Source organism: Ixodes scapularis, unplaced genomic scaffold (assembly GCF_016920785.2).
Source record: "Ixodes scapularis isolate PalLabHiFi unplaced genomic scaffold, ASM1692078v2 PGA_scaffold2__306_contigs__length_199485367, whole genome shotgun sequence".
Lineage (NCBI taxonomy): Eukaryota > Metazoa > Arthropoda > Arachnida > Ixodida > Ixodidae > Ixodes > Ixodes scapularis.
The window spans coordinates 12,015,329-12,037,290 of NW_024609857.1; the positions used below are offsets into that span (position 1 = coordinate 12,015,329).

The 21,962-nt window shown below is 42.5% G+C and overlaps 3 protein-coding genes across 5 annotated transcripts in view; 2 read left to right on the forward strand and 1 right to left on the reverse strand.

Moving 5' to 3' along the window:
• Window positions 1-81: 81 nt before the first annotated feature.
• On the forward strand, window positions 82-13,596 carry LOC8033746 (mesoderm-specific transcript protein). 2 transcript variants are annotated; one of them, XM_002405712.5, is made up of 11 exons: window positions 82-421; window positions 2,932-3,089; window positions 3,174-3,310; window positions 3,404-3,453; window positions 3,533-3,573; window positions 3,959-4,026; window positions 4,915-5,016; window positions 6,479-6,555; window positions 8,167-8,227; window positions 9,453-9,625; window positions 13,041-13,596. In XM_002405712.5, exons 1-10 carry the CDS (start codon window positions 262-264, stop codon window positions 9,616-9,618), a joined length of 1,020 nt encoding a protein of 339 aa, XP_002405756.4. In that variant the 5' UTR covers window positions 82-261; the 3' UTR covers window positions 9,619-9,625; window positions 13,041-13,596. The 2 variants fall into 2 exon arrangements, with proteins under 2 accessions (XP_002405756.4, XP_042147642.1); XM_042291708.1 differs by having other exon boundaries at window positions 112-421; window positions 9,453-9,628; window positions 13,482-13,596.
• LOC8033747 (SET domain-containing protein 4) lies at window positions 13,521-18,991 on the reverse strand. 2 transcript variants are annotated; one of them, XM_002405713.5, is made up of 7 exons: window positions 18,673-18,991; window positions 17,669-17,795; window positions 16,813-17,245; window positions 15,508-15,676; window positions 14,499-14,589; window positions 14,355-14,438; window positions 13,521-13,836 (listed from the first exon to the last, which is right to left on the reverse strand). In XM_002405713.5, the coding sequence occupies exons 1-7, from the start codon at window positions 18,830-18,832 to the stop codon at window positions 13,611-13,613; spliced, it is 1,290 nt and encodes a 429-aa protein (XP_002405757.4). In that variant the 5' UTR covers window positions 18,833-18,991; the 3' UTR covers window positions 13,521-13,610. The 2 variants fall into 2 exon arrangements, with proteins under 2 accessions (XP_002405757.4, XP_040062863.2); XM_040206929.3 differs by lacking the exon at window positions 14,499-14,589 and having other exon boundaries at window positions 13,630-13,836.
• Window positions 18,992-19,239: 248 nt separating this feature from the next.
• LOC8033748 (Golgi-associated PDZ and coiled-coil motif-containing protein) overlaps window positions 19,240-21,962 on the forward strand; it is a 38,182-nt gene continuing 35,459 nt past the window's right edge. Inside the window, exon 1 of the mRNA XM_029984147.4 lies at window positions 19,240-19,744. Within this exon, the coding sequence (XP_029840007.3) occupies window positions 19,529-19,744 (216 nt within the window). The 5' untranslated portion in view covers window positions 19,240-19,528. The remainder of the gene's footprint in view (window positions 19,745-21,962) is intronic.

Here is a 21,962-nt window from a genome sequence, read left to right on the forward strand (position 1 = left end):
TGGCTTTTTAGCTTTAGATCTTGTTTAACAAATATTGCTTAAGTTATTTATCTAATGATGATGGTAGCTATTCGATTTTACTATTTGTTGAAGTAGCCAAGCCGATCCAGCACGGGCAAACGAGCGTTTTTATTTTTTGTGGATTTTGGCGAAATTTTTGTTGTTATGAGTATGCCCTTGCGAAGTTGTTCTGGGATTTTCGGAGAGTTTTTAGGCGCGTCAGAACAGTGAACCTAGTGATCGAACCGCGAAGTATGCGACATGAACACTTTCGTAAGCGTCCTCATTGCTGTTAGCGCTGCGCTTTTCGCCATCTTTCACAGCTACCCGGCTCCGCCGAAGTCCCCCCTACTCTACCAATGGGAAAAGAATGACGGGGGATCCTATTTCATCGCGGACAACTACGAAATTTTTTACAAAGGTGAGTTTGTGCCTCACTACAGAGGTTTCGTGGCCATGTCCACATAAAGTAACGAAAAGCGTTAGTATTCTTCGCTCATCTCGGGCGGCTAGCTCCGAGAAGTTTAAAACGAAACATTAACAGCTCCAATATTCAGTTATTTCGTGAATAAATTCCAAGACGCAGGAGTGAATGTTATCCTGTAGCTTCTCGCCAATAAGTCGCCTCATTTCAGTTTTCCGTGGTGGTCTTGTTGCGTGATATATAGGGTGCTTTATTGATGAGTTGTTATAAGTGTCGTAATTAAATAACGAAAGAAACGTTGCAGTGTTTTCAAACATTCAGAATAAACACTTCAAAGGCTCTCAGTGTCGGGCATATTTTTTATTATTCATTATATCCGTAACCTTTTTGTATGGGAGTCCTTAAAAATGTTAATTTCAGCTAACCTCCTCTGAGAATTCACCAGGGACACCATTTGAAAAGTCACATTTGTGGCATATAAATGATGTCTACTGTAGAGGTCAGAGCTCACAGTAAGACTGCTAACCTTGGGTCTTCAGCATGCTATGCAGCAGTGAATGTTCTGCACAATGCCAAGTGTGACACAATGTGTGTCACATTCAGAATGTCACGAAGTCTGCAGCATCTTTTAGTCCACGTGCTGTAAAGTCATGCTACATTAAACACGGCCGTTCACCCCAAACCCCCCTACAGTTCTTTGGATTTCATAGTTTTGTGTTGTGACGGCTTCACACATGTAATTCCACTCCGCAGTCGTCAGGAATTTAATCAGGTCTGTCTGCCCCTCCTCTCCCCCAATTTTTTAAATTTTTGTTTAGGCTAATTTAAGTTTTAAATTGTAAAATGCTCAGCCTCCTTTATTTGTTGAAATAAAATAAATGTAGCACTAGCGATCCTAACCAGATAACAAAGTTTCAGAACTAAACATTTTTTTGTTTAAAAGTTATAGGTGATTTTCTGAAAATTTCAGTTAAAAGATTTGAAGGTTCTACGGCTGCCATTTTCCCAACGAAAATTTAAGAAAATTGCTTATTATTATCACTTTATTTTCGGTTTGAACTGCTAGCAGAGGCTAAGCATTTTGAAACACATAATTTATTTTTACAATAGAAAAAAACCCTGTAAATTTTTTATTAATTTGTTTACCCCGTGTACACTTGGGGTCTTAAACACCCAATCCGCCTGCTTGCTGGGAAGTGGCCCGCAAACAATCGGCTGTGGACCCCCGTTCCTATATCCCGAGCACTATACTCCGTGTCACTAGTTGTGCGCAGTGCAGGTAAAGGCAACGCCAGGCGAAGAAAGAAAGGGCGAGCACTAGGAAGGTGGGACAAGCGAGGAGGGTAATGACGGGCAAGGGGAGAAGGGAGACCACTAGGGTTGTTAGAGAAGATAGGAGGTTTTTCTCTTCCTTCCCAGCCTTCCCAGTGCTTGCCTGTTCTCCCCTTGCCGGCTTGTAGTTGTTGCCTTTGCCTGTACTGCATGCAACTACTAGTGACACAGACTATAGGTAGGGCATGTGTCATAATGACCTCATGTCGCCGATTCATTTCCTCTTGAGATGTAGCTCTGCTTTATTACATATTCACATAGTTTATACTATTCTGTGTTTCATTTTGATTTTTGCTCCCCAGTTTTTTGCAATGTCAATCACCTGGACGGCAATTGCGGTACTAGGCTGCAGGCGTGAGCTCCTTGCTCAAGGATGCACCTCGGCTCCACAAACTTGCTCGGCTGGACCAACTGCAAACGATAAAACTATGAGCTTGGTATTTTTGCGTTCAGGAAATTTCACTGTTAGACTACAAGTATTCTCCCAGACTACTGCTATAAAAAACGTCAGGAAAGCAAAAACTGTCGTATGAAGAGTTCTTTTATTTTTAGGCATTTTGAGCTTGACTAATTCCCGAGAGAATTGAGCAATGAGAACGACAATGTGCTGACTCTCTTCTGTTCAAAAATGCCGGCACGTTGGTGGTGTAGTGCCCTTTTAATTCTTGTTATCAGATTAGGTAAGGGCCCAAAGTACCGTAAAATACCGTGGAAGCACCCACTTCGTTCAAGAGGCCACATTTCCCAAACTTGGGAATTCTGCAAATTGTACGTTAAGCGCCTGACTTGACCGGTCAAGCGCACATGTCAAGATTGACCCAATTTTCAGTGAAAGTGGGGTGGACGCTCCTCCGGTATTTTACGGTAGTCCTATAAACAAATTGAAGCCACAGATGTCACTGGAAAAACTGTGAATTTGCAAAAAGCAGAGATCTTGAAGTCTCCTCTTATCTCTTGACCCTTCTGCTTTACGTTGGACCTCGACCTTTTGGAGGTGGGCTATCAGGCTCCCCCACTTAAACGAGTTCCCCCTGCTATACATCAGTGGAAGCTCAAAGGCAGGTTCGGGGGTTTAGTATAGTCAAGAAATAACAGTGAAGTTTGCACCCACAACAAATATAACTTGCAGACATATCAGATAGCAAATTAAATCTGTGTTCTTGTTTTCAATGCAGATGTGACGGGGAGTGCAGACAGTGAGGACATCCTGTTGTGTCTCCATGGCTTCCCGACGTCGAGCTTCGACTTTTACCTCATGCTGCCCTCGTTGCGGAAGATATTTGGCAGGATCGTGTTCTTGGATTTTCTCGGACTCGGTTACAGCGACAAGCCCGTGAGTTGCGACCTCATACCTAAATTAGGGTTGTAGTGCGACAATTCTTAAGTTTGAATGTTATTTTTTTTACTCCCCTTATAGAGGTTTCACACCTACTCCATTTTTGAGCAAGCCAATATCACCGAAGCTTTGGTGGCCAGGCTGAGGCTGAGGAGAGTGCACATCTTAGCACACGACCTGGGGGACACCGTTGCCCAAGAACTTTTAGCGAGACAAAAGTAGGTTACGCTATTCTTTAGGCATTAATCATTGGGCCGTACTCCTGCCTTTTTGTGAATTTAATGCATGTTGGCTTTTCCACGGATTTGCAGCGAAGGGTCCTTACCATTCCAAATCAAGACTCTGTGCCTTCTAAATGGAGGTGCGTGCCATAATCTGTTCTTTGTGAGCGGAATGTCGCCTCCCCTTTTTTCACGACCTCAATGTTCCTTCTTTACCAGGAGTCCTTCCAAAGCACCATCATCCAAGATGGTCTCAGAAGGTGATGTTACTTCTCCAGTCCTTTCTCTCTAAAGCTGCCTAACCTTGCTGACTGCTTTTTGAGTGTGTGAGCATCACAGATTGTCGGAACGCCCATTTTCTAACGATAACCACATTTTTAGACTAAATATCTGCACAAAATTGACAAATAGAAGTTTTTACCACTAGACATAATGTTTTTTCGTGCCAGGTGAAAAACAAGATTTAAAGTGGAGCCACACATGTAGCAGTGGGAGATCCGTGCTCACAAACTTGAGTCTATAAGAGTTACATGTGCTACCACGAAAATAAATATTTCTCCCATTTCGCATTTTAGTAGAACTGTACCTATGTGCTTCAAGCCCCACTAGAAAAATAATATCTTTGTAATGGTTGTTTCCTTTCAGCTTCTGCGAATGCCTGTGGTCGGAGTTGTGGCCTCAAGGCTAATGAATCATCTAGCATTCAGAGTTGCGTACGTGTCACCTATGCTGTTTCTCTTCCTTATAAATTATTATTTTTGGGTGTGAACTCATACCTTATTTTCTCCTACACAAATTCCTTGCAACTTTTCCGAGAATGCAGTGTTGTAAGCATCACCGGAAGAAGTAGCGAAGTACCTTATCCGACATGGATGAAGAAAGAATAAACAATTAAAACAGGGACAATTCTTTCTTCATCCATGACTTAAACCAACACGCTCTTCTACTAAGCATACCTTATCCGTTACTTGCAAATTAAAAGAATGCGTTACCAACTTCCATTATTTTAAAATAAAAGGATTGTGGTTATTGTTACCAACAAAACGTAAGGCACACTACTTTTGCGTTACCTTTTATTTATGAATCAAAACATTTTTTTCTTTTTTTTGACGTTACAGGTATGCATAAGTACATTATTTCAAGAAACATTATGTCCATGCAGATACTTAACCTAGTTACCGTATCTTTTTTTTACAATTCCACCTAGATTTTGCCTCTCTTGGTTTCACCAAGAGAGGTAATGATGCCACACCTGCACCAAGATGGTCTTAAAAAAAACTAAACATAAACATGTTTTAATATTGGTCAATCTTGGTATTCAGACAAGTGGAAGGAGAGGTAAATGGTACAAATATGTATTTCACAACATCTACACTCGCTTCGTTTCATCTTAGGTTGGAGCACAGTCGAAGGCTCGAACAAAGTAATGTGTAACCGGTAATGCTGCTACTTGTAACGCATTACTGCCAGCATTGCGAGTATGTCATTGATATTGTGCGAGCTTTCTGCGAACATACTGTCCCCTTCAATTGAACATAAGCTTTTGTGAAGAAGGCATTGCATGTTTACCTGTTCAAAAGTTACCTGTCTCAAACTCGCAGACTGAGCGACGTTTTTGGCCCCAACACCAAGCCCACAGCAACTGACATCCACAACTACTGGCACCTGGCAAGGCTTAAAGATGGCTACAGAGTATTCGGACTGTAAGTAAGCTTTGTTAACTTCTAGGATTGATCCATTTCAAGCATTCCTGTGCTGTGTTACATGTGTGGATATTATGTCTGGAATTAAGTCTCATAAAAATCGAGGGTCAGCTACTAGCTCTTATTAGACTTGCACATTTTTTTTCCTAAACTCAAAAAAATTTTAGAATTTGCTAAAAGCAAGAGGGGGAAGGGAGCTTGTCTAAATCTGGTTGCATGCTTGGCATTTTATCATTAGTGTAAATTTAATTAAGTGAATATTGTCAAAGTAATTGACATGACTTACAATATGAGGTGCTTACTGGTACTATAAAATATTGCTTATGTGCACATCTGCTTGACACATATGCTATTGATGGAGGTTTTCTTGCATGTTATTTTGCTGCTTCCAATTAATGCTTGGCCCAATGGTATCCACATCCGTTGTTGCCTGTCCAGCTGTGTGACTGAGCAAATAACCCATTTTGGAAGAAACAATCCCATTTTTCTTGATTTCTGAATAAGGCTACTCCAACTTACTCACGGAGATGTCGTTAAAACCTGATTGATAACATTTGCATGGAAAATGGTTCGTAAAGGTAAATTCTTTTGGTATTGAATTTTTGTTTTGCAAAATCTACCATTTGTAAAAAAAATAATGCTTTTCCTGTTCCCGTACCACATTTAATCAATGTGAAGGGTTTATTGTGCCCAGGGCGTAAAATCGGGCATTCTACATTGTGCACTCCAAATCTCATTCAATTTTTATACCGTAAGTTGATCCCTAAATGGCTTATATATGGGTAGTAAATAAGCCATTTATTGCAATCTGCATCTAAATGTGGATATGTAAGGTATTGGCATACCTTGCATATCCACATTTTGCAATTATAAATTGTGACTCTTTTGCGTTCACAAAGCCTAAGAGCCACAAAGGATTGAAACACTCTGAAAAACACTACTTACATTCTTTGCTGTTCAGTGTTTAGCAAAAGATGGAACTTGTAGAGAAACAAACCCGCCTGAGAAAAGTGGTCTTCCCCTTGCGAACAAATGCACTGCGGGAAAGCGGCCCGCGCGACACCGTCCTGGTAGTTGTTGCTTAGCCGCAATGCATCGATGCTGTGGGGGGGGGGGGGCACGCACTCAAGAGGGCTAAAACATTGCCACTGCTTCGCTTTTGAACAATGCCCCAACTGGGGCATTGTTTTTGCTTGCGTGCAGGATCCAAAGCTTGATTTTACACCCTCACGTAGAAGTGTTTTCTGAAAACTCTAGTGATATTTATTACCCCTGTTTTGCGCAATCTTCTAATTTTTGAAATTGTTTGTCCCTTTTCATGCTAACTGGCATCTTTTATGGCTCAGTAAGTGGGTACTGTAAAATATTTTGTCCAACTTGGATTTTCACTTCTGTAGCTGCTAAACACAGCTTGAATTCAGGTGACCTGATTTGCATTGTAAATCTTGTTTGTGCCATTTAGGATGTTGTCATACATCGATGAAAGGGCCGAACACGAAGACAGATGGGTGGGAGCACTTCAGAAGTCGGCGGCCCCAGGTATGTAGAGAATATAAAAAATTAAAGCCTTTGCAGTTGTGGCCCTATATCCGCTGGTGGCTGTCACAGTCGCCCTCTTTAGAAGTGCGGTTACCCCCTTGCTGTTTGCCCGCCGGCCCTCTACAACGACTGTGAACGACATGTTTTGTTCAGGGCAGTTGGCACGTGCACCCAAGTCGGAGTAAACGCAATGAGCTAAGTTGGACACACATTGATTGAACAATTAATAACAATATATACTTAGGGAAAAAAAAATATATCGAGGTGCCTGTGTACAATTGTTGCACAAAGGCAACAATTGCAAAATAACAAAGCCAAGGTTCGAGTGGAGCACCGCACAATAATTAGAAAATCCGATAAGATGGCGCGCTACAACATTACTAGGGTTCTAAACAGAATGTGAGACAATGCTATAAAAGAACAAAAGAGCGGATGGCAGAATAAATTGAATAAAACTAAGTCGGAAAAGTTCGAGGGACAGGCCTCAATCAAATTGGAGCCTAAGGGGCATCGTCGGGTTCTCGGCGGTGGTAGTCCAGCAGGAAGACGACGGATGCGACGATGAAGAAACTTCAAATATGGTGTCGCCAGGCTGCCGTTTTCGCAGACCACCCCTCAACCACAAACGTCATGTCCCTTTGACGTCCCCACACAAAAAAATCTCTCCCTGCTTGCGGTCCGAAAACTGTCTCTCTCTCCCACGTCGCATTCCCCGCTTCGCCAACACCGATGGCACTCCCTTCACCAAGGGGAGAAAAAAAAAACGGGATTCGTCTTTTGTGCGAGGTTGCAAAACCCGGGGAGGCCCTCTAGGCCCATGCAAAACGGTAATTGGTGAAGGACCACCGACAAGCAGCAAAGATACATTCAAAGAAAAAGACCATGGGAGCATCGGCCGTGGCCAGGGTTTGTGAAAGTGGTGTACATAAGAACCAACTGTAGCACTCATGTTTGTGCTCTGTACAAGGTGCCATAAAAGCAGAGACACCACATGACTTCCAGAACAGAATTCTGGATTTAGATACATGAATGATGGCAATCCATTTTCTACGGCATATACAGCTGCCCGAACCTAATTTTTAATGAAGGCCGTTCAAAGTCTAAATACTGGAATAAGTGCAGAAGCAGTGCAGGTTATTTAGTATTTTATGAACGACTAGCAGACCTGATTTTTATGACACTGCCAAAATCCTGGAATAAGCGCATAAGCAGTACAAATCATTTAAAATTTTATTAACGACTAGCGCATTTTCTATTTTTACGAAACTGCCATTGTATGTCGCGGCAGTCTGATATTTCTTTTTATTCTATACCAGCTTAATAGAAAGCTAAACTTAGTGTGTCTAGAAGATTGAATAATATATAGATAAAATCTGTGCTGAAATTTCATCTCATGTTGAGCACAGTTTGTTTTATGTGTATGTGAGGAAACATTACTATTTAACATAGAAGAACTACATTTAGAATATTGTACCAGCTACAACAAAGCGTCATGAACCTAATATGCCCCAATAAAAATATAAGAAACAGTACAAGTCAACTTGTACCACTGTACTTGATTTGCTGAACAACGTTCTACAATTGTGAATGTGACTGACACCTTCTTTTCAGTTCACATGATTTATGGCCCCGCTGATCCAGTGAATCCTCCTCCTTTCCAAGAGCACTACAGGCAAGCTCTCTAAAAGATTTTGTAGAATCACACGATGCAACCTTGAAACCTCAAGATGATTTCATCCTTAAAAAACCTCTGACACGCCAAAAACATTTTTTTTTTTCTGATTGCTCCGACACCTTGTGGTACACTCTTACGTCACAGTGCACTGGTAAGAACTTTGAATTGGGCCTCGTATTTCTATTTTTTATAAACTCTGTAGTGAAACAATTCTCTTTTAATGTCCTGATATGCCATTTCAATGCCTAGCATGAAAAAAAAAAAAATTTTTTTTTTGGCGTGTCAGAGGTTTTTAAGAAACAGGGCGACAGCTGGATTCCACTTAATATAGTTTTTCATACACCCAACACATTAGTGGGACTGCCCATAGGAGACGGCTTCCCAGACATGTCAGTTTTCCAAAAAATCACGTATTTATTTCGATTAAAATTTCTTCCACAACATTAAAAGAAATTTAGCTGCATGACAGCATCCCTCTCCATGTTCCAGTAGCTTGTTGATGCAAAATTATGTTAATTGCCCAGTTAAAAAAAAAAAAAAATTGTTTATTAACGAGGCCAGTAGGTCATGGATCAGTGTTGAACTGGGCAAGTTGGTTATAGTTTAACACGCTAAGAACAACAGGTAAAAAAACGAGGACAATGAAAGGAACACTTGCAACAGGACAACAGCTGTATTCGCAATTGATCTTTATTACTATCGAATTACATGGTGTGCACACAATAAAAAGCCCTACATGTGACCTTTATTGTCAAGAGGGGACTACTAGACACCACTTGTGCCACTCATGGTCGGGCTTTCGTTGTCCTGTCGCAAGTTTTCCTTTCGTTGTCCTCGGTTTTTGGAGCCGTTAAGTACCAACCACATGTAAGCGATTTCGGCGAGTGACGAGACAAGCGATGGCAACCCGATTCGCGTCGCTCGGTCGGTCGCGCAATGAGGCAAACCGTATGAAAGCAACGGGAGCAAGAGACCAGGGCGATGAGCAACGTTTTCTAGAAATCCAAGAACCGAGCGACGCGACGGGCAACAGTGAGCAATCTCCATCGCTCGTCGCAGACTCTCGTTGCTTGTTTCGTCGCTCGCTAAATCGCCTACATGCGGTTAAGCCTTTATTCCTATCATGTTAAACCTTGTAGGTCTTCTTTCCTGCATAGCGTAAATTGTGCATTCCTATTCATCGGCTAAACGTGGCACCACTCCCTCCTCCTCGTGCCCTTAGGAAAGAGGTGCCAAGTTCGAGCATTCATGTTCTTCCCGAGCATGTCGGTCACTATGTGCAGTTAGAAGCACCACAGGAAGTCATAGCTGCCTACTTGCCATTCCTGGAGGCTAACGGTGTCAAGACCAAGACCATATCAGTCACCATACCCAAGAGACTCATCTGAACGCCAAGTTAGTACTAATTGGTTACAAGACATGTCCTCTTTTGAGGTACCCTAATTGCCAGCAGTGTCTTCTCATAACTTGCCTATACTTACCATTCGATTTATGTTTCGCTGTTCCTGCATTCAGTGTAGTGTTTAAAGAGTTCCTGTCGACACCCGTCTGATCTTGCTGTGCTTCCTTTTGGCCTTAACAGCTCATGCAGAGCAAGGCATTTTTACACCTGTGCATGGGCATGCAGGCTCTCTTATTGAAAACAAAAGCTTCAGGTTTCAAGTGGTTTTGTAAACATTACCTGGTGGCTACAATGCAGAAGATTCAATGTCGTTTTCCTGCAGAAAGCAAACTTTTTTAGCATGCACAGTGTTGTTGTGTGGATATACAGGATGTATTGTTTCTAAGGCTTTACGGATGTGTCTAAAAAAAAGTTGTGAAAGCTACGCTAATGTGGCTTGTCCAGGTGAGTTATACAGCCAAGAGGACATATAATATAGAGAGCTAATTGTCACAATAAGATGAAAAAAAAAATTGTTAATTAGCTTTTTAATTTGTGAGAATAAGTTTATGGTTCCATTTACAGACTTGCCGAGCATCATCTAAAACCACTAAATCAGTGGTTTTTACAGAGCCTTCGAGCACGTGGGAGGCACAGTAGTACACTGAAGTTCCCACTTGTGCAACAAGCAAAAGGCTAGTAGTGACAAAACGCAGATAACAAGAGACGGAAAAACCACGTGGGTGCGTTATCGCACCCGTAGCCTTGCTCCTGCTGCATGAGTGGTCATTTTAGCGTTCCAACGTGCTTCCCACACGCTCAAAGTCTTTCTAAAATTGACTGATTTAGTGGTTTTTGATGGCGCTCAACAAGTTTCCATGATTGTAACCATATGTTTATTTCCACTCCTTAGTAAGTTGATTAACATATTTTAGTTAATTAGCCGACTTATTGTGATGATTAGCCCCCAGTATTATGTCCCCTTGGCCGTATGAAGCACCTGCACAGACCACATTAGTGTAGGTTTTTAAAGACAAATCTGTAAAGCATAAAAAAAGAACACCCTGTATATCCCGTTCGTGCCTTCAGCCGCTTGTTCTTCGACCTAGATTTCTCTGGGTCTTGCAACTCTGGGGTAAAATTGCTTGCCAATCTCACCACTGTAGTGTAAGTAACTTCTTTTTTTTTCTTTGCACTAGTATTTTGCATCTACAAAATCCCAAGTTAGGGGCAATATTGTATCAAAAACCACCAGACTGTTGAAATTTGAAGTATCTTGCTCCGATACTGAAAAAACTTTCAGCATCTGTTGCCAGCGTGGATGTCTCCCAATGCCTGGGTGGTGATATTGTCTGAATAGCGAGTTTTCGGCTGTTGGGGCTTTTTGGGCGGATTTAACCGTCATACTTAGCATATTGTGTTCACAGAAGCATTCTGAATGGAAAAGTGAGACATAAAAAGAACACATATGGCGCTCCTGTGCATCATTATTATTAGGAATTACCAGATTTTATGCTCAACAATGAATCTGATCCAGGGGATTATTGTTCGACAGTTGTCTCGCAGAACTTCCCCAGTTTTTGCCGCATGTGTAAATGTGGTTTTGAGTCGGATATTCTTGGGGAAAGAAATGCCAATCTTTCAGTTCACTCTTCTAGCTCCTGGTAGTTGTCTAATGACAAAGGCCTACCTAGGCATTTGTGATGATGACTTCACATCAGATTAGCATTGGTCAGCCCATGGTAGCACTCTTACATTCTCTAAGGATGCATGCTAGGTGAACAGGAAGTTAAGTTTTCCTTCTAAACTTAGTGGAAAGAATTATGTCACATGACCTATGCACCAAATCAATTTCCCTGCTAAATTCAGCGAAAAATTTACGTCGCAACTTATGCACCAATTCAACTTTAGTGGGAAACCTGAATGGGTTTTTAGGTTCCGTGATGTCGGATTACGTGACATCAATTTTTCCACCAAATTTAGCGGAGAAACTGAATTGGTGCATAGGTCACGTGGCATCCATTTCTCTGCTAAATTTTCTGGGGAAACTGAATTGGTCACGTAACATAAATTTTTCCACTGAATTTAGCAGGGAACCTGAATTGGTGCATAGATCACGTGACATCAATCTTCCCACCAAATTAGGGTAAGCGGGGAAATTGAATTGGTGCATAGGTTGTGACGTAAATTTTTACGCTAAATTTTGCGGGGAAACTGAATTGGTGCATAGGTCGTGACGTCAGTTTTTCCGCTATATTTAGTGTGGAGACTGAATGGACCATTTGCTAAATCCCCCAAGCGCCCCGGCCCGCACTCGAGAAATCATGAGAACGGTGTTCCTTCAGCTCCCTAAGTGGTCGGTAATTTCATCCACTTCTAAGGTTACAGAGTCCTGGGTGTGATTCGGAGTCACACTAAACAAGCGTCGTACAGTGCCCAAGGACCTGTCGTACCACTTTTAAAATTTCTCGTCAATATAACAGTTTTCGATACTGTGCATGCCGTCACCCGTCAACCTGGCTGAGCTGCAGAAATCTCTGAAAATATTATCATTCTCTTACAGCTTCAAAGATGCTGATATTAGGTTATTAACCCTAAAAATGCCATAAGCAGCCCCTTTGACTCCAACTAAATCCTGTTCTTTTTTTTTTTTTGTGAATTCTCGGCTTTTTAAGCGATTCCTGCTAAAAGAACAATCACGAGAATGATAATATTGTAAGAGATTTCTGCAGCTCAGTCAGGTTGAAAGGTGGATCGCATACACAGTATCAAAAATGCTGACGTTGACAAGAAATTATAAAAGTGATAGGACAAGTCCTTGGGCACTATAGGATGCTTGTTTAGGGTGACTCCGAATTACACATAAAACTGTGAAACCATGGAATTGGTCGAAATTATCATCACTAGGGATCTGCGGGCCGGGGCACTTGGGAATTCAGCAAATGGTCTATGTGTGCACAGGTCGTGACATCGAAGTTCCCACTAAATTTAGTGGGGACGCTTAATTGGCGCATAGGCCACATGACGTCAATTTTCCGCTAAATTTAGCAGGGAACATTAGAGGCCAGATACAGAGAAATCGGTGATGAGTAGATTAATAATGCTATCGCATTAGAAATATTAAAAGAAATAACTGAACTTTTTCCTTTCGCAGTACCAGAAAGTTGGCTTTTTTTTCTTTCGGGGGAGGGAGGTCGGAATTAAAAATATTACTACGAATTTTTCTATTTGCTTGATTAGGTACATGAAATCCCAATTATTTCTGTGTTCTTTCGTGTAATGGCTCAGAATTTTCTTGCAGATATTTCATTAACTTAGTTTATGTTACGTTAACACCCTTTTTCCTCCATGTATTACAAGTTATCGACAATGCTAGTAGTATATTTGTTTTTAGAAGGAAATTCTAACACGCTTTTGTTTGCATTTCAGGGTAAAAATTCCTTGGTTCATTTACTGCACAAAATGGATAGTTCTCTCCAGAGCAGTATGCAGTATACAAGGACTAAAGAAGGTCAGCACAATGGCTTTGTAAGGATTGTGATATGCAACATTCCTTCAAGTGGATTCTACATTCATAAAGTACAGGAAAGAAATGTCGAAAGCAGGAAGACAAGTGTTGATGGGTCGGGTTGTGTGGATTTTATATTCAGAAAGACAAATGCCAAGCTCTACCAAAGGTCTGTTTAGGAAAACATGCAATATCGGTACACAATTTTTTGTGTAACAAAAAGTGGCACTTTTCTAACTTTTATGTGTCCTACAAATACATATTGATGAACATCACTCAAGGCTAAAATTTGTTCTAACATATGTTTGATTTCTGTTTGCTTTTCGCATGCCTTCGAACAACTTTTGTATCTTTTCGTAGTCCTTGGGAGACAAGACATTCCACAGGAAGGACACCTTGCATTATTTTGCAGAAGAATGACTCTTTATATCCCGTTTTTTTGTACATTATTAGGCAATAAATGTGCCATATGAGAAAGTGAGTGCCTTTGATTACTGAATAAGTGTTTTCTTTTGGTACATACAGAGCTGTTTCCGAAGAATGCCGACCTCTTCGTTCATTAAAGCTGTCACCAGTTGGGAACTCCAGTCCTTGCCTTGTGCCACAGGCAGATTGTAGTCACGTAGAATGACCTTGATCAGGGATGCAGCTAGACAATACTGGCTGCTATCAAGCTCCGTTTCTTCCGAGCAGAAGAGGAGGGATTGCCATTGTTTTCTGTAAATGCAGTAGTTAGTTGAAGTAGAGAGCCAGCTCTAAAAGTACAATTTTGATGTAAAAAAGACGGCCATCCCAGTGGACTTTGTACACAAAACAACACTGTTCGGATAATCTAATAATGAACAAAACCTGTAACTAAATACAACTATACTTTGCATCAACTTATTTTGAGTTACATTGTCAAGGTAAGCTGTTTCCAGTCTGCTGCAGCCCTGCACTGCTGTGAGAGCACGTGGCTTCGCCTTGTGTCTCAATTGCACATGCTCTTGTGCGAAGGAGATGCCAAACGAAGCCATGCTCACCCGCAGGTAGCTTATGACAGCGTTGTATTGATGCAGAAGCTATGCTAGCCTTGACAATGAGCACCAAAATAGTTTACACCCACTATAGCACTACTACATTGATAAAATTCCCGAAGTTTCTCCAGAAAAGCAAGGTTCCTTATGCAGCTCATGCAGCAAAATTCTTTAACTTGCGATGGATTAATTGCCAAATAGACAATACTAGAATGTTACCTGTCGTGACTCGTGCACAGCAAGGTCCGAATGACTGCCTTCCCATTCCAAGAGAGCCCTTCTTTGGTGAAACCAGTTGTGGTGCTTAAAAGTAAAAAGGATTGTGAGGATTAAAGAACAGACACCTCAGGTCAAAGTACAAACCTAAGGACATTCTTGCTCTCAAGGAAATCCAATTTAGACTGAAAGTGTGGCATTGTGTTCTCGTGCAGCGAATACAGCTTTACCAGGTGATCTGAAATGTGCAAAGCGGCGCAGAATCGGCATTATGTATAACTAGGGTTCGGAGTTTTCGGTTTAAACCGATAAAAACCGATAAAAGTACGCCGAATCCATTTTTGGAAATTCGGTTTTAACCGGAAAAGGTCAGTTTTTAGGTTCGGCAGTTTCGATTTAAACCGATAAAATTTCGTCGAATCCATTTTTTTAAATTCAGTTTTAACCGGAAAATGTCACTTTGACCGTCCAGTCGTACCGCAGAGCCGTGGCGAGCGTGTTTTCAAACTCGTTGTGAGGAAGACTGACTAGATGCAAGCTCTGCATGTTGTATTGTGCTTCAAAACGTCGCACCGCGTCTCTTTCGGCGATTTTGGCTCAGGCAGCGCGTCATCTCCTCGGCCTGCCAGCGTCCAGTGCTAGCGTTGAGAGGGCGTTCTCGAAGCTCAGTGTCATATATTAACAGGAAAGAAATAGTGTGGATCAAGAAGGAGAACCTGGGGAAGTACATGTTTGTGTGTACTATAATGAGATCACGTATTCCTGATGTACAGAAGGTGAGGTTGCATGTTTTGGGGGCATAGGCTTCATATCTGACTTGTTTGTACTTCTGCGTTTTTTTCTTGTTTCTTCTACAGTTGCACACATTTGCCAAATGAAGTGTCCATTTCTTTTTCAACGTATCTGTTCCGTTATTCTTTGAGTGATCACAAATATCAGAGCTACGTACAAGGATCATCTGATCCGGTGTCCGTTGGTGTTTATTTTATATTCACCGAAAAAAGCCGATAAATTTTTGCGGGCATAAATATACGCCGAAAAAAACCGAAAATTGAATTTTAAAATAAACACCGAAAAAAGTACGCCGAATTTTGAAAAAATAGAAACCGAAAACGCAGAACCCTATGTATAACGCCTGCCCAGATCTGGAGCTCACCTTTTGTGACCACAACCACGTCATTGGGGTTGTCGGGAAGCACAAATCCGTAGTCGAGGAACAGTCTCCTGTTGCTGTGTGGACCATAACTAATAAAGACTTGCTCATTGGCGTCATGACTCTTGTGACTCAGGATCTCGAAATTTTCTCCTACCATGGCAGTTTCAATCTATCGAAAAAGGCAGAAAAAAAAATGTTTCTCGTCAATCGGGGACGAACTAGAACCAAAAGCACTGACAAACACGTTCAATGCTTGGGAGGCACTAAAAAGGCCTGTGTAAAGTATGAAAGGTTAGTACTCGTATACCGAGTGGTTCAGCAAAGACAAAAAACGCAAAAAATGGGGTGGTTGAGAAATAAAAATTCTTTCCGGGAAGATACTGCTAGCCAAGGCAGATGTCAAGGATTGCAAAAACCATATAACATTTTAATTAGTGAAAATAAACATATGGTTCCTGTTAGAAATTTTGTGAACATCATTGAAAACTACAGCCTCACGAAAACCACTAAATTAACTCATCTTAGAAGGATATAAGGCAGCTACAACATTTTGCGGCATTCCAAAAAAATGCTTAGGATGAGCGTGTTTCTAGGTTTCGGCCTCCTATCAAAGCGAATCGGTAGTGGTTCTGAACCCTTCCCCCACTTGGCCGAGATGCAAACCTACCGCCTCGCTTCCTTTATAGGATGGAAAAAAATATGGCGCACAAGCATTGGGCAGTATATTCTCTCGCAGTGATACCAGCTGTGCCGTCTCTTTCCAAGCAAGTGCGAATTTGGTTTCTGCCTACACGCAGTGGCCACACCTCGTGCAGGAACTGCGCATTTGCCCACACCTCGTGGGGGCTGCGCGTTGGCCTATAGCAAGAGTGCGCGTGCACATCTTTGACAGGCGCTGAAGGTGTGCGGGAAGTGGTACCTTTAAAATTAATTTCTGCATCTTTTGTGCACTGAATTGAAAAATAATCTCAATTTTCGTGATCCCGGAGGCCAAACGAAGACGATGTAAGTGTTTTTCTCCAAGTACACAACCGCTTCAGTTTGCCTTTAAGTTTTTCAGTTTCGGATAGAGCTAGCACAATATTGTCTACTATAAAAAAGAATGCTACTACTTTAGAGACTAATTTTTTTTTTTCTGTTATTGTAATTCTTACAGTCTTATATGTAGCAGCTAAGGAGGTCTTCCAGAGGACAAACCAACCTCCGGGGACCACAGTTTAATGCAAAAATATCTTTACAATCGGATATTTTGACGATAACTGCGTCTTCCTCCTTATGAGGAGTGCACACACGCCGGTAACTCACGCTTGCTTTCCAGTGATGATTGAGACAGTCGAGAAACGGTGCGAGCGCGCAGTGGTCGTCCTCCCACAAGGAACTGGAATTGCTGCCTTGCGCGAAGATGCAGCGCGTGTTGACTGCTGTCCAGGCCCACACAAAGTTGTTCCACGTGAAACCGGTGCTCAAACACTGAACCTCTGGCTCCTCTTCGACGTGACCTCCAAGCAGCACCTTGAGCTTGAGGAAGGTCCTTTGGATGAAGGTTATCCCCGTCTGCACCTCCTCGCGCAGGTCCTTGGGGAGGCTCTCGAACACCTTCCTTCTCAGAAACACCGGGGTTGTGAAAGTCCTCGGCAAGCTGTCCACAAACGGCCACCATCTCGATGCCTCGCCGAGGAGCTTTTGATCCAGGACGAAGAGGGTCAGCACATCAATCGGCGTAAGCTTTGCATGGTGCCTGTGGAAGGAGGGGTCAATAGCTATTTGCTTAGTTATTGCTGATTGTGCTTGGCTCTATGTTTACATGCAATAAACTACGGTAGAAAGCAAAGCTTACAGGACATATGCACAAATGAAGAGTACTTGTTGGCCCTATTAAAATTGCTTCTGGCAAAGCATTTGGTTCGCAATGCCCCAGGCTTCTTGGTTTTGTTCGAATGCACTTTCACGATTACTTAACAGTAGGAAGCAAGGTCATGCGAATAGATCTTGCATATTCTTTGGTTCGGGTGTGCTCATTCACAATATTGCTCCTATGCCAATAAGCTTAAAATCATGAGTAATACAACCAGTTTTGGCCCTGGTCCATCGTCCTGCAGCCAGTGCTCGACTCGGCTGGTTGTGATGCTACTAGTAACAGCTGCGACTTCATGATACCTACCTTATTATGAACGAGTGTAGACGGCTTTGGAGAGCTGTCCGAGTGCTTATGAGCAGGCTTGCGGGTAACTTGAGGAAAGTTTCTCCGCCAACAAGCTTTTCCAATGCCACAACTCCTCTCCCAGTATCTTAAAGAAATATCGCAGAATTATTAAGGTTTTTGCTCGATCATAGTCCATCTACTAGTCTGTATGATAATTTGATGCAGCTTGGTGCCGTTTTTGGGAAACGACACGCTCAGAGCCGTATATTGAGAGTTTGGTCAATGGGAGGTGCCGACGGGAGCTGGGGTGGAGTGGCGAAAGTGTCGCCGCCGCCAGTGCAGCATATTCCTTCGTAATGAACTTGCGAAGTAAGGATGTGTTGGGACGACTGCGGCACTGGTCTTATGTTTCTGGATGAGGCTGAGAGTACATGAATAGGTAATTGTAAGAGATTGGTGTAAATAAAGAGTCTCAGAAAAGTTTTCTGAGACACAAGGCAAAACTGCGAACATAGGGTGCGCGTTCTGGGTTAGGGTCAAAATTCCCACGAAGTTGTGTATACGGTTTAAACTGTTTTCTTGATCGTTGCCGCGGCTGCAATCAGAAGAGAGATAGAGTGCATTTTAAATGTCACTGTGCAGCAATAATTAATGTCATGCGCGTTGTTCTTTCAGTTACGAAGAGTCGCAAATTTCAACTCTAGCGTGCTGAAATGAAATACTTTAATACATCCTTTTTAGAAATTGTGATTGGAGGGTATTTGTCAAGCTGATTGCCTCCGGTAGGGGAACATTTGTGGCTAGTGGTTGGTCACAAGTAGAGTGCCTACATGTCTGTCTGCAAAAGCGCGCGTGTGTATGAAGGCACTCTAGTCACAAGAGCTGTCAATCGTCGCACCCAAGGCCACTGAAACGATTCCGGCCAATTGACGTGCCCTTTTTTGGCCCTATTCTTACCAATTAGTGACCAAACTCTCTCCATTTACGGCTCTGGACACGCTCTACGGAGTCTGAATTAATACCTGGAAAATCGCGCAAGCCTAGCTTGCTGTGCAGACGAAAACCGTTCGCTTCCATCCATGTCAGGAGGCGGCCTTCGGAACCTCTATTCGAGCGAGCGCCACTCGAAATAGCCAGTCTCCGTCTCGTCCTTTTTCTGTGCGTACGTCCATCGCGGGACATTGTCGCTTGTCGTCTCGCATGGAAAAGGCTCTGTGCTATACCGGTAAAATATATATATTTACTCGTCTGTTACTTTGACCTATTCCATTATTATTTTAACAGTGAACTGCCGTTCCCATCAGTGCACCACTGGCCGTGTTGCGCGCGCACATGGGCGCGGCCATGTTGCACAACGTTGGCTACTGCGGCATCAAAGTGGGTTCAAAAGTGGGCAACTTGAAATGATCTTGGTAATTTCGGAATTTACGCTCTAGAATTAGACTTTTCGTGATTTAAAACTATTATTAAATGACTGTTCACTCACAAACTGACTTATTAGTTTTATATATTTTAAAACATATATCGTTGAATTTTTTTTTTATTTTAATGATGATGGTAATTACTTGTTTTTAGTGTTTTGTTAACAAAGCCAAGCCCATCCAAGCCCCAAGCCGGCCAAGCTGTCAGCTTTTCCTTCCACAGCGTCGCGCTCGCGCTTGTGTGTTGTCGCTTTATCGGGCTTCATTTCTTTCCAGCTGCGTTTGGTATCCAGGATTCCTACGCACTGTTCTATTTTTTCGCTCGTGTTGCCACCGAGCTTGTCAAATGTCATGCGATTCGAAAGGTCTTCGTGAATGCCGTTAGTAGTGGCCAACGTTGAGTAGCGGCCCGTAGCTGCTCGGAAATCGAACGCCAGTGGTCGACCTCGGCAAGATCATGGCTACATCCGTGGTGGCCATGAAATGGCTGGAACTGCTCGAGAAGGAGTTCGACAGGGCCTATTTGGACCTGGACATCTTGCTGGGTGAGCTGGACGACGAGCAGTGCGACATCTCGTACGAGGCACGGCGCAAGATGACTGCCCTGAGCGCCGCCTTCTCGCAGCTCTGTCACAAGGCCCACACAGTCTTCGAAACCAACGAAAAGCTGGAGGTAAGCGTTTCTAACCACTCTTCCTGCGTTATTTATCGTGGAAATACGTCTAAGAACTAAGAAGGAAGTAAGTCGTCACCGAACCGCTGAGACTCGGGCAGCAGTTTTCGCGACGATCAGAAGCTCAGCACGTCGTCCTCGTCTTGTTTATGATATGATCACATAATCATCATCACTAGACACTGCACTGCGCAACGTTGACAGCTCGGGCCTTTATAACACGTGTTTTTTTTTTTTTTTGCCTTTTTGCGGTGCCGCGCCTCAAGCGGTTACGTTGGTCGGTCGAACCGTGGCCGAACTAGGTCGAACGGTGTTGATGTCAACAGGTGTTGTAAAATGCTCTACTGCTATATATATATATATATATATATATATATATATATATATATATATATATATATATATATATAAAGAGTGACGAATGTTGACAAATGCTTCCGTTGATATATGGGCAAAAGTAATGTGCGCAGACACAGTAGCCATAGGATGATAAAAATAAAATTCTAATTTAATGGCGAAAAAAGTCACGCAAGAAAAAAGGGTGAAGTGCCGAAAAAAAGTTGTATTAGTTTACGGGAATAATGAAGACTAGGCACAAGAACGCTAATTACGCGGGAAGGAAACTTTTAAAAAGGACGGAGTAAAAGTCAAAGTTAACACACAAGACCTTACAATATATTACAATTACAATTATATTACTTACAATATATAACACACAAGAACTTATATATATAAAGGAGGCGCTTTTATATATATATATATAAAGGCACCTCGCGAGTCGCGTGGTTGGATCTGCTGCTGCAAAATCAGTTAAACATTGGTAATCCTTGTTCATCAAATGGCAGTATAGTATCTGCAGTTCACGCAGCTCTTTTTTTTTTCCTTCCAGTTACGTATTCCTGTTTTCTGTAAAATGGCCCCATGACTACAAAGTCAAGATTGTAGGCCAACAGGCAATGGACATTTTGGCGAGTTGGTAATAATCCATATTGAAAAACAGTGTGAAAACCACACGGAGAAAGAGAAGAGAACACAAAGGACAAGGTGCTGACTATCAACTACATAGAAATTCACGCGAGGACTGCTTCTTCTTTTTCGTTTTCCACCAGTTACTCATCATTTAGTGTGTACCATTATAAATCACATCAAATTAAAACTCACCAGCACATTAAAACACACCAGGCACGTTTTCAGAATAGATAGTTGATAGTCAGCACCTTTTCCTGTGTGTTCTCTTCTCTTTGTCCGTGTGGTTTTCACTCTGTTTTTCAATACAGACAATACACACTGCACAAACAAAAGTAGTGTTTGGTGAGCCCCAGGAGTTTGGTGAAGGTTCTTTGAATGTTCCTACTAACATTCACAACCAGGCCGCCCCAGGACCACAAAAACCCATAAAATTGTTTCCCATTTTTGCTAGAGGTTGTGAGAAGGTAAAGGTTCCAAGGGTTCGGGGTGTTCATACAGATACAAGACGAAAACACGAGCAGCGTACGCGTCCCGAGATCTCTAACGAGGCTGTCGTTCGTCTGTTCTGATCGAAAACAATTTGCGATAGCTCTATCCACAAGTCGCCCTCAGCGTTGGCAGAGGCACGGGCGCGGCAGGCTGGCTCTGCAGAACGCTTTTGTGTGCACGAGCAATCGCGCGTAGATAACCCTGTCGAAAACCACGCGCTCGCGCCTGTCCCGTTGCCAGTGCTGAAAGCAACTTGGTAATTGAAATAAAAGTTATTGCGCAGTCAAACCAATAATGCGTAGTTACGAGAAAAAAAAAATGGGACACGCACGCACACAAGAGGACAGGACAACAACCGTTGTCCTTCTGTTCCCTTTTGTGTGTCCCGCATCTCCGTTTTTTAGTAGCTTAGTTACTGATGACACATTAGCGGCCATTGTGGTGGTCTTGCTACTGAGCTTGTGACCTTCTGCAGCGTATATGCAGAGCGCAAGTTCGTCTGCTTCTTGCACCAGGGTTGCGATGATGTCAGAACACCGAGCTCTTATTGGTCGATTGAAAAAAATAGTGGGTAGACCTCGAGGCATCAAGCATTGAGGTCTACCCACTATCCTTTTAATGAAAGCCAATCAGAGCTCGGCGTCGTTCTGACGTCACTGTAACTCCTGCGCGAAAAGCAGACGACTTGCACTCCGCGTATGTTTCGCACCCCCGGCTAATTTCGAAGGAGCGAGCCGACGATCCCTCCTCTTCTCTCCGC

What these genes read in the sequence shown, in the direction of transcription:
- LOC8033746 (XM_002405712.5), top strand. Translation starts at nt 262, where the DNA reads ATGAACACTTTCGTAAGCGTCCTCATTGCTGTTAGCGCTGCGCTTTTC. An exon ending in TCTGTGCCTTCTAAATGGAG is followed by an intron (nt 3,454 to 3,532) that starts GTGCGTGCCATA and finishes CTTCTTTACCAG; the next exon opens with GAGTCCTTCCAAAGCACCAT. An exon ending in ATCCAAGATGGTCTCAGAAG is followed by an intron (nt 3,574 to 3,958) that starts GTGATGTTACTT and finishes GTTTCCTTTCAG; the next exon opens with CTTCTGCGAATGCCTGTGGT.
- LOC8033747 (XM_002405713.5), bottom strand. Translation starts at nt 18,832, where the DNA reads ATGTCCCGCGATGGACGTACGCACAGAAAAAGGACGAGACGGAGACTG. An exon ending in CTACACTCGTTCATAATAAG is followed by an intron (nt 17,246 to 17,668) that starts GTAGGTATCATG and finishes CTCCTTCCACAG; the next exon opens with GCACCATGCAAAGCTTACGC. An exon ending in CTGTGCACGAGTCACGACAG is followed by an intron (nt 13,837 to 14,354) that starts GTAACATTCTAG and finishes CTGCATTTACAG; the next exon opens with AAAACAATGGCAATCCCTCC.